The 17,726-nt window shown below is 43.4% G+C and overlaps 1 protein-coding gene and 1 long non-coding RNA gene across 3 annotated transcripts in view; one reads left to right on the top strand and one right to left on the bottom strand.

The window, feature by feature from the left end:
• The window catches only part of SLC4A1 (solute carrier family 4 member 1 (Diego blood group)), a 90,857-nt gene extending 83,735 nt beyond the window's left edge, over nt 1-7,122 (top strand). For both annotated transcript variants that reach the window (XM_053262395.1, XM_053262394.1), the window contains one exon: nt 3,549-7,122. In XM_053262395.1, coding sequence (XP_053118370.1) covers nt 3,549-3,629 — 81 coding nt within the window. In that variant the 3' untranslated portion in view covers nt 3,630-7,122. The remainder of the gene's footprint in view (nt 1-3,548) is intronic.
• Nucleotides 5,042-17,723, bottom strand: LOC128330095 (uncharacterized). The gene is made up of 3 exons (XR_008309952.1): nt 16,854-17,723; nt 16,533-16,606; nt 5,042-5,202 (listed from the first exon to the last, which is right to left on the bottom strand). It is a non-coding gene; the product is annotated as an uncharacterized LOC128330095 (long non-coding RNA).
• Between the last annotated feature and the right edge of the window lie 3 nt (nt 17,724-17,726).

Below are 17,726 nucleotides of genomic sequence, written 5' to 3' on the forward strand. Positions count from 1 at the left end.
GCAGGACCAATGAGGCCGGAAGTACCTGTGAAGGCGGGACTTCTGAGAGTGGGGGTGGTCCTCAGTTTGCTTGGGGCTATTTAAGGGCCAGGGCAATGAGAAGGAGGCTGGTGAATACAGTGGAGAGCAGTTGAGGTCCTCTGGAGAGAGGCTCAGCTGAAGAGGCTGGCTCGGCTAGAGGACGACCTGTGTGATGCATAATCCCATCTCAAACCAAAGAGGAGTGGACACTGAGCAGTGGGAAGTTCAAGTCTGGGTCTCCCCCAGTAGAGATAGAAGCAAGAGAAAGCATAGGAAATGTATGGTTATCCTTGTGGTAATCTTTGTGTTCATAAGAAACCCTAATTTTTCCTTATTAGTCTACAGCAGTGTTTTTCAAACTGTGTTCCAGGGAGCTATGGAGTTTCTTGAACACTCACCAAGGATTGCTCAGAGAGATGATTCGTACAGTAATGGCAGATAAAGTATTGCCATTAAAGATAAATTGCTCACCATTGCTGATTTTCTTGCAAGGCACAGCTACTTTCTCAGTTCACATGGGATAACAATGAGGCCCAATATGACTGGCCATTGCTCCACATAAACCAACTGGACACTCTAGTACAAGCCCAAATATCTTCTATTATGTGCAGGGATTCCTCGCTAGACAGGTTGATGTGAAAAAACTTTAGTGAAGGTAGAAAATCTGAAAATCACAGATGTTTCAGTTGAACTCTCTGAATGAGTATTCTTGGAGTTCCAAGAAAAAGGTGGTGGATCCCAGATTGGGCAAGGTCTGGTCATTAAGGAGGATACAAAATTTCTCCAGTTTGGGTTCTGTTGTCATGTACAATTTGTTCTTCAGGATTCTGCACCCTATCCCCTACTGAAAATAAAGTATTCTGGATCAGGCTCTAAGATTTACACTTAGTTGTTTTGCAGAAAAACTGAAACTCCAAGCCCAATTCAGCAGAGAAGGAAAAACATGGCATTCCCATGTGGAAAAGATTGTGTTAAAATGCAAAATTCACATAGATTTAGGTGAAAAGATCAAGAGGCAATCTAGATTTTTTTGGAGTTCTTTCATGCACATCAGTACATCCTATTTCTGTCAACCTTGAGTGATGTGGAAGTGACAAGTACTGTACAAGGATGCCTAGACCAGCCAGGAAGCTGTCCAGGAAGACCAGCCAGGGAGCTAGGTTTGCAAAACTATGTGAGGGAATGGTGTTATAATGGACTCTACTAGGGATGTGCATGGAACCAGTTAGGAGGCCCTTTATGGGCCTCTGAACTGGTTTGAAGAACCAGCAGTTCCATCAATTAGAAGGCAGCAGGGATCTATCTTTAAGAGCGGGGGAGGGTGCACTTACCCCTCCCGCCACTTTCCCCCCACCAGCGTCCGTGTTATTCAAAGCCCATCGGGGTGGCAGTGTACCTCACTGCCGCCCTGTTGCCCTCGTCTTCCAGATATGACCAGAAGTTGCCAATGTGCTGCCGCGCGCAGGAGCGTTGGTGACTTCTGGTCATATCCATAAGACAAGGGTAATGGGGTGGCAAGAAGGTACACTGCCACCGCGATGGGCTTTGAATAACACAGATGCCGGTGGGAGGGGAAAGCAGCGGGAGGGGGAAAGTGCGTCCTTCCCCACTCTTAAAGATAAACCCCCGCTGCCTTTGAGCCTCCCTGCCATGGTTCTGTGCAGATCCCTAGACTCTGCTGCCCCATTTATCTTGGACTTCAGCAGGGCCCTGATTCAGAGCATTCACTAGTGCTTGCTCCCTCCTTCTGATTAGGGCTGAAGCAGTGGAGGTCTCAGACTGTCAACTTCTCAGACTGTCAAACGGCAAATTATTCTGACATGAACACAAATTGCAATGAGAGAGTTTACAGGTCCTCCAAATGACTTTTAAATATGCTGCATAATTTCTTAGTATCATTGGCTGATGATCCATGCAAAACTCCCCTTTTCAAGTCAGAATAAAAGTAGTATTTAAAAGGGATGGATTTTCCACAGATTATCAGTAGATGGCCAGCAGGTGGTGCTAAGAAATTACATAAGATGTTTAGACTACATTTGAATGGCCTGTAAAATCTCCCATTACAATTTGTGTTCATGTTGGAATTAGCTGCCATCTAGATAGAGAGGCACTGCATTGCTGTTTCAGCATAGGCCTGTTGTCCTCTCTGCTTCTGGGATCCTGGACATTTTGGGGAAGGGTGCAGAGCTGGGATGAAGGTCCTGTCAGGTGGTTCTAGGGAAGGATGTCATCTATGGAGTGCTAGGTGTTCTGTCCATTCACAATTTTCCCACTGTCGTTCATGCATTCCATTCTTTATCTACCTGTGGGCCTTCAGCCATTTGTGAGTTCTCGAGCAGTAGTTCTGTGGATTTGGACACTCTCCTGCTTCCCCCACTACCTGACTTATTCTTTGACTCCTAGCATTTCTCTTTGGGAAGGATGTCATCTACAGGACAGCCTCTTACTGTCCCACAGGGCATATTGATGCCCCAAGGCCCCAGACTGTGCTGGGGACCATAGCAGGATCATGCTACTTCTCTTTGGAAGATGTCTTCTCAGGCTTAGAGGCTGGGTACCAGCAGGTCCTGACACAGTGTTCATGTTATGATATGACCTTTTCCACAGGCATCCCTCTGTGCTTTTCCTTTACAGAGAAATACATTTATGGGTGCCCCAGATACACCTTAATACCTAGGTCTTCAGTAGTTCTCTTTTTAAAACATTTCTTCTACCACAAAGTACCATAGTGTGGCAGTGGCCACTGTCTGTGTAAGCCTTGGTGTCGCTTGACTCAAGCATGCATGCCCATGCTTACAGCCAATAGCACTGGAGAGACAGGACTGCTAGACTGGGCACATCCACATGTTGACCTCTGGCTTTCCAATGTTTGGAGCATTGAATGTATCCAGAGAGCTAAAGTGCTGGAGAGCATATTTGTTCCTGCAGTTTGTGGCTTGCCAATGCAAGAATGAAACCTAGCTGCCAATTTCCAATGTGTCATTTATATAGCAGATGTGACATCAGGGTGGGGGTGCTCCCTGAACATCCCCAGTCTTATCACATGTGCTGGTGGATGATAATCTGAACAATCTTTATGTTTGTTCTGCCAACAATGTTGCAGGTTGAGCTCTATTATACCCATTTTACATATGGAGAACTGAGGTTGTAAGGGATGGAGGGAGACCTGAATAGATGGGAAGCTGGCATTTTAAAAACCTCAGAGCTCAGCAGTAGAACACATGCTTTGCATGAAGATGGTCCCAGGCTCAGCCTTTGGTATATCTATGTAAAAAGGATCTCTGTAGCATGACTGGAAAAGATGCTCCTGCTTAGGAACTTGGGGAGTCATTGCAAATCAGAGCAGACAGTACTAGGCTAGTTAGACCAATGATCTTAGTATAAGGTAGTTACATATATTCAAATGTAACATCTATCCAAGGCATACAAAGGGTGTAGGTTTCCCAAATACAAATGCAGTTCTTTGTTTGCTGGATCACTTTGGGTTTCTAACGGTATTCCTCCACCATCTTCAAATTTCCTTCTAGTTGGATGCTGATGATGTTAATGTGACTTTTGAAGAGAAAGAAGGCCAGGATGTGTACGATGAAGTCCAGATGCCTGTTTGAGCACCTGCTGTGCCATATCCTCCAGGGAGATAAAGAACTATGAGATAAGGAACCTTCCTCAAAACACCGGACAAAGATGGAATCCGGAGGAATATTTGTCTGTGGCTGTGTGAATTAAGAGTGTACAGCAGTTGTTGGTACATTCCCCCTAGGTTTAAATACATGCATAGTTATCCACACATGGATTCCATAGGATTTAAATAGCTACTTAATATATACTTTAGATTTTCCAATCACCGTAGTTCTGTAGTGAAATGTTAACAAGGATTTAGAAAATATTTTTCCAGAAAAGGGTAGGGTGGGGTCAAAGCCATGCAGGTACTGTAAGGAAATGGGAAAGTTATCTGCAAATTCAATTTTTAGTGTTATCTGTAACTCCACCGCTTCTGTGTGTGTATGTGTGTGTGCACGCGCGCATGCGCATGTGTGTAAAGCTTTATCAGCTGGGCATAAAGGGCTCCTCCAATTTCCCCAAGAAATGAGGTGTCACTGTCAGTCACCAGCACCAATCCATACCCATGACAACCCATGGTGTGTTCAGAAAGAAATGCTGAATATCCATCTTTTGTGCTAGTGCAAATAGGGAGAGGTGCAAATAGGGAGAGGCACTGACTAGAATCATTAGCCTGGTAAGAGGGATGTTCTCTTTAGAAATGCAGATATCACTCTTTAGGAAGCTCTCCTCCCACCCACCCCCGCCGCCCATTGGCAAGAAGGAAAACCCGGAGCATGCCATGTGAACTTGTTTCAAAACAAAATCCGAGAGCAGAGGGGAGGGGCTGCTTCTCTCAATGCTGTGAGTGTTATTCGAAGTGGCTTCACTCAAGCAATCTAATGCTACATTGAATCAAATGCATACCTGAAGCCAAGAAGAACCAAGAGAATAGCATGGTGTACCTTCTTTTACGGACATAGGAATTGCTGGGTCCAAAACACTTTGAACAAGCAAACAAGGCATGGAAAAAGACAGAAGAAACATCATATAGTGTTCAAAGTGCTGTCTAAGGAAAGGAGCATCATCCAATCACCTCAGAACAGAAACCTGATATGGAAATGGTAGAACCACTCAGTTTTGAAGATCAAGGCTGCTTCTTGTGCAAGGATGCTATTGGATTAACTAAATCAGTTATCTGCACCTGGGTTCAAGCAGTTGTGCTTTTTAAAAAAAAGTGCTTTGGTGAGTTCACTCCAGCTTTCTCACTGGGACTGAAACTAAGAAGAAAAGTAGCCTGGGGTCTTCATCCAAAATATATTTCTTGTCTTGTGCTTGCATCTGTTGATACTTTCAGTTGATCATTAAGTGGTGTGGATCTTACTCTCTCCTCTCCCTAGGAGCAAGCTACTGCTTTCTGGCTGGGGGCTACTGAAGCCAGGAGAACCAGGGAAATAACTAAACAGAATCTGTTTTCCAATGTGGGTTTGCATCTTGAGGTTCTTAGCATTCAATTTAATACAAATTGTCTAGACATCGTGGCGTAGGAAAAACGTGCAACTCTCTCCAACATGTCCCTCCCATTCTCTTTGCCTTCTCCTTCCTGCTGCTTGCTTGCCAACACATTCCAAAGTGGAACACCTGTGTCAGAGAAGCAAAAGTAAGCAAATGCATGCAGACTTCACTTGAATGAATTCTTACTGAGGAATGTGGACTTTACTTTTGTACAGTATATAGCTTTAACAATAACTCTTATATGTACTGAATGAATATGGTAACAGTTCTCCACAGATTCCTCTGCTGTAGGGTTGCACTAAAAGTGCTGGAAGGAGGGAACTACATTTAGCAACCATGGCCTTACTAACCTTCATTTGGCCCCTGCCTATTACTACTACCACTGTGTCCACCACCCTATCAAATACTCAGTGCAAGGACTTGGGCAGTCTGGCTTCATTCGCCTTCCTTTTCCTCCTCCCTCTTTGCTAAAAGATATGGAGTAAAAATCTCCATACATTTTTGTACTGAACTCTGAACATCACAACACTTCCCTCAATTTCTGCTTAGAAGATGACAGTAGTAGTGAATCTGAATATAGGAACCATGCTACTCTATTTTTTAAAATTGTACTATTCCCTCTTAGGATGTTTGAAAACACCTGTACATTCTTCCAGATAAATGTGAATCTGATGCTTCTAGCAATCATTCCAGGTGCTAAATATTAGTGTTGGTGGTGACTTCCTAAAAAGAAAGATACCACGGCCCAGACATGCCTAGAAATCACAACGTCTCACCTGGCAGCCCTACTTTCCAATCCTAGGCATATATAGGTTGCTATAGTAAGCTTGTTCTATATATATTCAGAGGTGCTCTCCCCATCAGTGTTACTTCACGAGTTATTTCTCATAATGGTAATGGCTGATTAGCATGAATTTGAATGGCAGTAGGACTGGGGGAAATGTACAGTACTGATGGTGCTATATAAATAATAATGTCTTGATGTAAAGCATAATTAGCAAAAGGAACTCATGGCCACAAAATGTGATGATGGATACTAGCGTCAATGATTTTTTAAATTTCTTAGGTACATTAAGGAATAATACATTTGCCAGCTGTCATGTTAACCATGGTAGCTAAATGGAACCTCCATCATCTGAGGCGGTATACCTCTTTTTTTACTAGAGTTGATAACAATGGGGGAGGGGCTTCTCTTTCATGTCTCATATGTAAGCATCCCAGAAGCATTCACTTGGCTATTGTTAAGGAACAAGAAGCTGAAATAGTTAGACCCTTGATCTGATCCAACATAGGCTGTTCTTGGTTTTCTGTTAAAGCCTCTGATGAGGGGGAAAGATCCACCAAACTTATTCAAGCTTAATGTCTAACCGAAATTATCTGATTAATTAGCTAAAGTAGGGGGAAAGATCTTGGAACCAAATCCTCACCCTGACAGAATTCACCACCATGACTCCAGTTTAAGTTGACTGAGAGTCAATGTATTCATCTTCTATTAAATAAAAAGATAAAGACAAACTTTAAGAGCTTATGTAATCTTCTCCTGTACTAACCTTGCTATAATTAGGGTTGCCAATTTCATGTATGTTTGCATGTGTGTGTGTGGCAGGACTCCTGTGCCTTTGACATCTGAATGATAGGCAGAAACTCAACAGATTATATTTTACCAGCATGGAGTTACAGTGAAAGGAAAAGCAAGCAAACAAAAGTTGGTCATTTATTCAGGTGTTACAATGCACAGGAACTTTCCCTGGAATAAAGTTGTTCGCCTTAGTTGTAAGAGTTGTTGTACAGACATGAAGTTAATTACAATGGACTTTTGTAATTTATTACAATGCATATTTAATATTTTAATTGATTTGCTTTTGCTTTATCAGACCAAAAATGAAGGAGGCTTTGCAAAAGAGATCATGTGATTGTGTGGCATATTTCCTATTATGTGATTTTTAAATATGGTTGACTTAAGCCAATATTATCACAATTGTTTTCTTGAGTTGAACAACAAAAAGCAATAAACCTTTTTTAAAATAAAATAAAAATAAAACACAATGCAACTGCTACCAGAAGTTTATTTACTGCATTTTTTTCTTTTGTCTGTGGGAAGATGCTGGGGATAGTACCACTGTTCATTTGCTACAAAAGGCAATATACGGGAGGGAACAGGATCTCTCAAGGGAAAAAGGAGGAAGATCTAGATCTAAAAGATGAGGCCTATTTCTAGTATGAGATGGTCAGGTCAAAGCATCTGACTGAGATACGATTCTTATGGAGGTGGGAAAACTACTACTTCAGAATGCCAACAGAGCTCACATGATTGACTACTCTTCCATCTATATATATAATTCTCCTGGGTGTGCCCAGGAGAAATGCGTCCCGGCAGCCCAGCTGATTGGCTGGGCTGCAGGGGACGCCTGATTGGCTGGCAGCACACCCAGGAGAATTCGCTTGCTGGGCGGCTGCGGAGGCAAGGCGGCTGGCCCAGGGCCGCGGGGGCGGAGCCCAGCGAGGCGGTGGGCCCAGCAAGGTGGCGGCGGCCCCGGCCATGAGACGGGGCGAGGCGGCGGGCCCAGAGCGATGGCAGCGGGCCAGGCCGTGGTGGCGGGGCCCAGTGAGCGGCGGGCCTGGCAAGGTGGCAGGGCCCAGCGGGGCGGCAGGGCCAGGCCCGGCCGCGGAGGCAAGGCGGCGGGCCTGATGGCGGCACTCTGGGGCCGACCGCGGCATCGGCGGCGGCACTCTGGGGCCGGCCAGGCCCGCTGGCGGCGGCCGCCGCACTCTGCCCCGCCGGAGACGGGGGCAGGAGGAGAGAGAGAGGTAGCCTGGCCGGGCCCGGCCGCGGAAGCGAGGCGGCAGGACTGGCCGGGCCGCGGAGGCAAGGCGGTGGGACTGGCCGGGCCCGGCTGCGGAGGCGAGGCGGCGGCAGCTGCACTCGGCCCCCGCAGGGCGGCGGCGGCCGCACGGGTCAGCTAGTATAAAAGAATTCCCTCCACATAAAAAAAGACATCAAGAAGAGTTTTAACCTAATCTTATTTATTACTTGCTAGTTTGTGTGTGTGTTTTAATATGGGGGAGCATTCAGTCATCTGTGCCCCCACCTATAGTCTGCAGGTGCTGATCACCTCAGTGAGGCCAAAATGGTTGGAGAGGCAAGCTGAGGTAATGCTTAGGAAGTAGGTGCAGAAGGAGAAGCAGGTAGTGGCGACTGATGGAGTGAAGAAGCAGATAAAGGCATGTGCAGCCGAGTGAAAGAAGCACCATAGTGGTGAGAATGTAGACCTTAAGACTGGAGAGAACTGGATTCAGATCCTCCTAAGCAATGGAGGATCGCTGGGTAACCATGGGCTGACCAGTCTCTCTCTCAGCCTAAACTTTCTCACAGAACTGGTGTGGAATAAAGCAAGTAGGGAAAACGCCCTCTCTGAAGCCTGAGCGCCTTGGAAGCAAGGTATAAAAACAATAATTAATACTAAAAGCAGAAGCTGCAGACAGAAAGTATTTGCTTTTTACTGAGTTTTAAAAAATGATTAACAATGAAGCAAACAGGGAGAAAAGAATCACAACATTTGTCTGTTTTTGACTGTACTGTATTAGTGACAATATGCATGTTAAATAAAACCAGGGGACAGCTTGAGACCCAGGGGAAAGTAAATCTGTTGATTTGTTCTTAGATTTGTATTTAAAAGGGTACTTAAAATGTATAGAAGAAATAATGACACTCTGTTACTATGCAGCCATGATGCATTGTTTCCTATGGACCTCTAGGGTGCACTGCACAGCAGAAGGGATTTGCAAGTGTAGCAGTCTTGCCTGCAGTGACTCAGCCTGGCCTAAGCATACTGCGAGGCTTCAGTTTTGGAGTCGGATTTTTGGTGCTTTCCCCTCCTCTGCTTCTTACCATGCCTTCCAGCCCTCCCACCACCAGGGAGGAAGAAGGGTTTCTAGAATAAAAACACACATCCGTTGAGAGAGTGAGACAGTGAGAGAAGGTGGTTGTGCTTTGAGAGCTGGCACGATCCCCAGCTTGGCTCAGGGTTTAAAGGCCAAATGGCAGGCAAGCTGGAGTCTTAAACCCCCTGAAGGAAGGAGACCCAAGCCTGGGAAAGACATCTGCTTTTGTATGTTGAACATGGAAGGACTAGGCGAGGCTTAATCTCTTTTAAAAATAAACTCCACAAAGCCAGGCTTCAGGCCTGCTGGGGAGATGATTCCTGCCCTAATAGGCTGCAAGCTGTGGTTAACAGTGGAACAGTACAATCCTATGTATGTTTACTCAGAAGTTTCATGCCTGTACAAAGTCTTTAAAGCTTATATGGTGTGGAACTTAAAATAGGCACCTTTTCTTGCCATGTCCATGCTTTTTAGAACATGAGTGAAGCTTGAAAGCTTCTTAGTTCTCATTTTAAACAAGGTTTTCACTTTATTGTTTGGTGGTTGTGTATGTGTATGGGAGTCAAAGAAAGAAACTGTACTTGCTGCACAGTCTTTTGGGTCATAACACATTTTGGGTCTTTTTGGCACATAAACAGCATTAAAAATACTATATGGTAAGCCCAATTGGAGAAAAAACCTTTTGGTGATTATTGGCAGCCACTTGGGGTGGTGGAAGGGAGGGGAACATAGCACTTAGGCTGTAGTACAGCAGGAGTACACAACTCTGGCCCTCCTGCAGATATTGGACTACAACCCTCAATCTCTGATAGAGGTCACTGGGGCTGATGGGAGTTATATTTCCAAAACTGCTGGAAGGTAAGAGTTGTGAAGCCCTGCTCTACAGCCTACTGAAGGACTGTCAGAAGGACATTATGGCACCATTTTAGAAAGCACCCCCTACAGGCTACTGCACACACGTGTGTCTCCCAGTGGATCTGCAAACTTTGTACCTGCAATATGCCACTGGTAGCTGGAAATAAAATATTCTTGCACCAAGTCTCCAGACTAGTAGACATGTAAATATACTAAAATGACTATTCACCTCTTGTCTATTTTTGCCCCTCAGGCCTAGTAGATTCCTTCTACTAGAGAGGCAAAATGAATTAAACACCGCCTTCTCAGTGATGGCCTTCTATAGTAAAATTCCCTCCCAAAGGAAGGTTACCCAAGCCTATCTTTGCTTATTTCTAGGAGGCAACATGAAATCTGTTTCTGCATGCTTTTCAAGATTTTTAAGAAGTTCACTAATTGAAATATTACATTTGTGCTGCTGTTGGTATTGACTTCTCAATATATTGTTTAAAAATGAAAGCAGGGCACAATGTTTTATTTTAAAAAAACACCAAGAGTGTTGTTAGCTCCTGTTGAAAATCTTTCTCAAAGTATTAGCGGTAGTATTTATTAAAAACAGTTATACTACTGAGGCAAGAGAGAGCATTATAGCACAGCTATAAGCCTAATAGTTATGTGAACAGTTACCCCTAAGGGAATTGATTTCTTCTTTTTTTGTACTGATGAAAATCCACTCAGTTTTCCCAGTTAAAGTGAAAATTCAAACTGTAAAAATTTCAGTGCAAACTTCAGGATATATTAGTGGAAAAAATGAGTATATGAACCAGTCTGTTGTGATTAAGCCAGTCTAGCAATAATAAACAGGAGTTGTCTGCTAAGCAGGGTTTGCCTTTGCCTTAGTTCACATTTGGATGGGTGACTACATCTGTTGTAAGGGGACAGGGCTGTAGCTTAGTGGTAGAGCATCCACTCTGCAAGCAGAAGGTCCCAAATTCAATAACTGGCATCTCCAGGCAGAGCTGGGAAAGACTCCTGCCTTAAACCCTGGAAAATTGCTGCTGCCAGTCAGTGTAGACAATATTGAGCTAGATGGACCAATTATCTGACTCTGTATAAGGCAACTTCCTATGTGCTGCATGAACACTTTCCTCCTGTAGCGCAAGCAAACCCCAAGCCTTCATGGCCCAGGAACATGCACCTTTCACTGGCACTGTTTGTGAGTGGCCATGCATTATCCCCACGTCAGCATTGGAAAGCCAGGAGCAGAATACTTAAACTTGGAACTATCAGAGGAGTCACATCATCAGCTGGCAATGCTCTGGGCTTACTGCATCGGATTTGGCACAGTTACAATTATCTTAATCACTCAAGCATCCTGCATGGTCACTGAGCCTTGTTGTGTCCCAGGGTTCAGTTGTGGCAGGTTTTGTGGATCATGACCTAAACCTTAAGTCTTTTTGATAAAAATACTAAGGCCGTCATAAGTAGTCCTTTGCAAGCCTCTAATACCTCCTTCAGGACCAGCCCTACCATGAAGCAGTATGTAGTGGGCTGCTTCAAGTGGCAGATCATGGGCCAGTTCTCTGGAGATCATGGGCCAGTTCCCATCCACCCATCACTCTCCCCACAGAAGACCTGCAGAGGAAGGGAGGTAAAACGGTACCAGGCTGCTTTTCAACACCCACCTGCTCTCTTTTTTATTAGGAAGGGAGGAAAAGATTTGAAAGAAGTCAAGAATTAAGGTTGTGATTTTAATAGGAAAAGGAGAAAGGGGAGGGCAGGGCAGGGAGGTGGTACTATTTAGTGCTCCACTTCAACAACAACAACAACAACAACAAATATTTATATACCACTTTTTAACAAAAGTGTCCAAAGCGGTTTACATCGATAAATAATTAAATAAATATAAGATGGATCCCTGTCCCCCTAAAAGGCTCACAATCTAAAAAGAAACACAAGATCAACACCAGCAACAGCCACTGGAGGGATGCTGTGCTGGGGGTGGATACGGCCAGTTGCTCTAAAGAGAATCACCACATTTAAAAAGGTGCCTCTTTGCATAGTTAGCAGGGGGCAGCAGAAGTATATGGGCAGCAGAAGTATATGGGCTGGCACTTACTACCTAGTCACATGTAGTTTTTCAGTGGAACTTACTTCCATGTAAAATGTGGAGAGAGAAAAGAAGGCTTACATATTTGCAGAAGGCACATTATCTAAAATATTTACATAATGCCTTTCAAATAAAAATTTTCCAAAGTGATTTGCACTTAAAAACACCTATAATTTACAAAACATTGCAGCAATTAAAACGGGCAGCTAGAAACAAAACTCTTAAAAGGCACAGGTGAATTTTAAAAAGTCTTTGCTTGGAACCAAAAAGAAAACAGTGTAGGTCCAGGATGTTTTTCGCTCCGGGCCTTTAGTTCACATCTCCTCCAGAAATGGAAGTGTGTGTTCACATATCAGCCAAATTTACCCCAAAGTCCCTTCAAGTTATTGGGGAGCATTTCACATTTTTCATTGCGTATTAGAGTGTAGCTCGATTTATAGCCGGGGTAAAAATAATCCACTTTTTGCCCAGGAAGCCTGCTGTCTGGGAAAGTCCTCCATAAATGGGACACTGAAAAGGCACTTTCTCTGGTCACCACCCATGGTACCTGGCAGGGACACCTGGAAGGTCTCCAAAGGCTATCTTATTGGCCAGGCAGGTTGTATGGGAGCAGGTGTTACTTCAGACACCCAGGTCCCAAGTCACATAGGATTTTAAAGGTCTGTACCACCACATAAGTTTCAACCAATGTAGATAAGGGGTCTGGCACTCAAGGGTGCCTAAATAGAAGATAACATTTGTAGACTATTCTGAGCGCCTTGGAAGAAGAGTGGGGTATAAATATAACATATACATAATTATAAATGGCACTGCAGCATTAATGTGACAGCATCCATAGTTTCCTGCACATTTCTTTGTGAGCCACCCAGATAACAACTGCTATGGGGTTACCAATAAAATTATTAGAGACTTTACTGCCATGGCCTGTTGTGAGTGGTCAGAAACCAATAGAACATCCTACAACTACTTTCCATGTTTCTGTGAAAAATGGTATAGAGATGGCATATTAAAAAATTTGGGTTGATTTGATCGTATTTCCTTTCGCACATTTGGACTATTAGCAGAACAAACTGAATGGATAATGGGCAGATGAGATGAGGCTACAGTGCTCAGACTGGTCATCCAGTGTTGTAATCTGTGAGTTTGGGTCAATATGGTATAAATGCTGCAGGTTTCAGCACAGCATGGCTCTTGTCTTGGCCAAATCCTGGAATACATGTGTAGCATCTACAGCTGGGAATGTTAAAATGTTAAGTTTAAAATGTGAATTTTTGGGAATCTTTTCCTACATTTTCTCCCAGCTATTTTCACAATAAGTGACTCTGAATGGATTATCACCAGTGATAATATGACACCAAATCTAATCTCTTCTCTCTGTATAATATGAAAGTTATATTCGCCCAATTTACTACTGTATATTTATTCAGGGGTGGTGGTGACCTGCCATATCTCTGAAAGAAAGGCTAACACTTAGAAATATAAACACACCTCAGAACAAGATCCAATTAACCTGTCTAGTGGTGTGAACCTGAGGGGGCTTTGGACTATGTATTTCTGAAAATGCAGCAACTCCTCCCCCCACCCCACTGCCGCCACATTGCTGGAAAATCACTTCTGAAACCCCTGTGAGTTTCAAAGCAGTTTATAATCAGCCCAGAGTGGGTGGGGGGTGGCTACTGTTCAAAGGGAATAACAAAATCCCTCTAGAATTGCACATGCCCTTGGGTACTCCTGAAATAGCTCTTTGGATCTTGGCATTTGAGGGGAAAGAGGAAAACACACACCACCATTTACAGGTATTCTGAGCTTATCATGAGAAAAGCCCTTCTGATTCAGACCTCAAGCCCATCTAGCCCAGTATACAATTTTCAAAGTGGCCACTGCCAGCAATATGCTACCAGGAGCCCACAAACAGGACAAGAAGGCAAACACCTCTCCCTCACTGTGGTCTCCACTATTGATATTTGTTGCATGGATGACCACATAATTTTTTGGGGGTGGTGGGGGAGCATATGCATACAAAATTATGTATGTACAAATATATGGCCATGAATCAGGGGGGGATGCCCCACCCTAACTGACATTCTACCTCTGAACATTTAGCTATAATAGCCAATAGCCACTGATGACCTATCTGTCTAATGTCCTTTCAAAGCTACAAAAGCCAGTGGCCATGGAAGCCAGTGGCCACTGCCACTGCCTGCTTTTCCCTGGCCACAAAATGCCTCTCTGCATAAGGTCTTGCTTCATGTGTAAGAAATGCTTCAGCAACCACTAAGAATGCCTTTTTTACTGCACTCAAAATTGTAATTGATTGCACCATCAAAAAAAGATAAGAAAAGCTGTTATTAGTTAACCATAAAGACTGCAATTCTTATGGAGCACAGGGAGGAAGCAGCCTTGGAGTTATATATAGGTAGGTCTACAATTATTTTGCCACCCACCACTAGCAGATGTGTGGTTGTATATATGGGTCTCCAGTAAAAACCCTCAGTCAAGGCCCTCGGCCCATAAGGGTAAAGTGTGCCGTCCAGTCGGTGTCAACTCCTGGCGACCACAGAGCCCTATGGTTGTCTTTGGTAGAATACAGGAGGGGTTTCCCATTGCCTTCTCCTGCACAGTATGAGATGATGCCTTTCGACATCTTCCTATATCGCTGCTGCCCAATATAGGTCTTTCCCATATCCTGGGAAACACACCAGCGGGGATTCGAACCAGCAACCTCTGGCTTGGTAGTCAGGCCACCTGCTGCGCCATTAGGTGGCTACACAGCCCATAGAGGGCAGATAATTCTGCTGATGACCTGAAACCACTGTTCAGCAAAAGAACTTCAAAGGAAAGATTCCAGCATAAGACTGCAGAACTAGAATGTATCAGTAAATTTCATACTATTCATTTAGGCCTCAGTGAAGATCAAGGTTTTCTCTTCTTCTTACAGGTTCTTACAAGAAGAATGAATTGCCTTTTGCTGTTGTGAATGGCCACGGTCCTTATATATGTCTGAGCTTTGCATAGAAATGCCAGAGACTGTAACTTGCACATTTAAGGACTTTTTGGCCCCACTGTTTACAATGATTTTCTCTAATATCCATGCATGCACATGCGCGCGCACATACACACACTTGCAAACTGAGGACATGCTTAATGCATCTAAAAGAATAAGCGCTAGTCCATGAAAACTTATGCCACAATAAATCTGTTAGTCTTTAAAATGCCACAAAACCCAGTTTTTGCTAGAACAAAACTATATTGCGTATGTTTATTCTGAAATAAGTCCCATTGAGTTCAATGTAAGCATACATAGGACTGTAGCCTAACATGCTTACCTCTCTGGAAGCGGTAAAAGCAGTTTCTGCTTCTGATTTTAGAAATACAGAAATAAATTTGAATGGCCGCAGAGTTCCCCACCCCTTGGTAGGTAAGTCTGATATTTTGGAGGAGTGCTTTGGAGTTTAGAGAGAAATTAATTGTGATCAAAACCTGCTTTTTACAGTACTGATGTGTCTGTAATTAAATGTAAATTCTGATCTGAAAGCTTTCCCCTAAACTTAAATATGCTAACTAAATAATAAAATAAATAAATGCACAGGTTCTGGTTACTCAGTAGTGAAGAAGGCACTCCATACATATTCATAGCTAAACTCTAGCACTGAAAACAGTTTCCAAGGTTGGGCTCTGGTGAGCCCAGGCTCAATTCAAGTCCTGCATCTTTGTTAAAAACTGTAGCTTCAGGAAAAATAAAGTTATTTTCAGAATATACAGAACTATGTTGCTTGCTAAGTGTCTATTACAAGATGCACAGGATGTCCAGAAACTGAAGAGCAAAACAGTCTTCAATGCACAGGAGAACATAAATGTATAGGTTTGTTTGCAAGAATAGGCCACAATCCAGTGAAGGCAATCCATGTGCAATCGCAGGTTTCCTTAGACAGTTGTGCTATACTATGGGCTGGGGGCATTACTGTGCCAAGAGTATACGACAGGGATACCCAAGTAACAGGGCGTGTGCTCATATCTGCAACCAGGGGAGGGACAGCAGAGGCAGGAGAAGCAGCATGCAAGCACTCACAATGCAAATTGCAATGAACCACTGGAAATTAAGTTAAAAATAAACATTGGCGGCTCTTATCTGTGGAATGGCTGAAACTTGCAATATAACAGAATATTTGTTCAGCCAAAATAAAACAAAGCAAAGGTTGAGAAAATTATCGTGGAGATGGAAGACAAGTATATGAGCCAAAATCCTAACTGCTGCACTCATGAAAATAAACTCATGTGCATTTAATCCATGGAATAATTACTTTGGAATGTAAAGACTATAGAAATGATACCATATCAGGAAACATACTTATTGGGAAACATACTAAGCAACATTAGAAATGTTAACAGGAGTAAAGACTAATTTTAATACAAAATTTAATTCTAAATAATTCTGACAGTGCAGAGATGCAGCTATCAAATTTGGTCTGTGTGCAGAAGCAGCTACTTCATAAACATGTTTTGTTACAGTGCTTTTTAACAGACATAACGCTTTGTACTTGTTTATATTTTTACAGTTGTTAATTTCAGCTTTAGGCTACAATTCTATCCACCCTCATATAGAAACTAAATTGAACTCGGTAGGACTTACTACTTCTGAGTAAGGCTGCACACAATCTAAAAGCTGCATAGGTGTTTAAATCGTCACACGCTGTTCAATTCCGGCTGGGGAAACAGAAGAAAAAAATAATTAAGCAATACCCAATGGGTTTGTTTTCTAAACATGGGATACATTTATTCAAGATGTGTTTACGACACACACACTTTTAAGAATCTCCCTCAAGTCATTGTGTTCTATGCATTCTTCCTTTTAAGGTCATAACAAGTATTCAGACATTTCGGTGCTATATGATTTCCACCCCCATCCTTATCCCAATATGGGGAGGTTAAAAAAATGATTTCCGATTCCTACCTAATGCAAAGCAGAGGAGAAAATAAGCAAACATGTAGCTCATTCGTGGTCGCCTGTTGTCACTAGGGCGAGGAGAAAGCTTGTCGATGATCTCTGGGTTCCTCTCTGCTACCCCCTTAGACCTAATTGCATTTTGTATGTCTGTAAAAGTCGCTTTTGCGTATCAGAACCGGCGTTAATTTGACAGGGAACACCAAAAGCAGATGATTGGCTATCGCCGAGGATGACGCCCTTAACAACAAAGGCGGAGCTGGGGAAAAATTAGATTAAAAAAGAGAGAGAGAAGGGTGGGGGAGGAGGAAAAGAAGCCTGGTCTTTGACTGAGAAAATATATAGGAGTCATTTTTACGCAACGGTTTAGAATCCAACCCGAAGATAAGTGTCAGTAATACTCGACGGGGCGGGGGAGACACAACACACTCCCATCCCTGCTGTTTACAAGGCAGGCAAGCTTGTTCCTTAAAAAAAATTAAAAAAAATCCGTTTGTTGCCAAAAATATGTCTGCCCTCAGAAATAATCTGGCGTTGCGGCAGCTAGATCTCTCTCTCAATTTAAAAATTATTTAATTTTTGGAACTGTTTCCCTCCCCGTTCTTTTGATGCGATCGTTTGAAGGCGGGGAGGGGGAAGGGGGAGGTCGCAGGAGGAATTAAAATCGAGCGCGTGTGATTTGTGATAGTTTTACAAACGCCAAACGAAGAGGATTTGTGGCAAATGAAAGATTTTTTCCCCTCCCCTCTCTCTCTCTTTTCCCTCTACTCTCTCTTCCCTTTCCCCTCCTCCCTCTTCTTCTGGTTTGACTACAGTGTTGCAAAAGCAAAGGGCAATAAAAACACACGCACATACACTCCACACCGGGACAGATAAGACAGA

Source organism: Hemicordylus capensis, chromosome 6 (genome assembly GCF_027244095.1).
Source record: "Hemicordylus capensis ecotype Gifberg chromosome 6, rHemCap1.1.pri, whole genome shotgun sequence".
Taxonomy (NCBI): Eukaryota; Metazoa; Chordata; class Lepidosauria; order Squamata; family Cordylidae; genus Hemicordylus; species Hemicordylus capensis.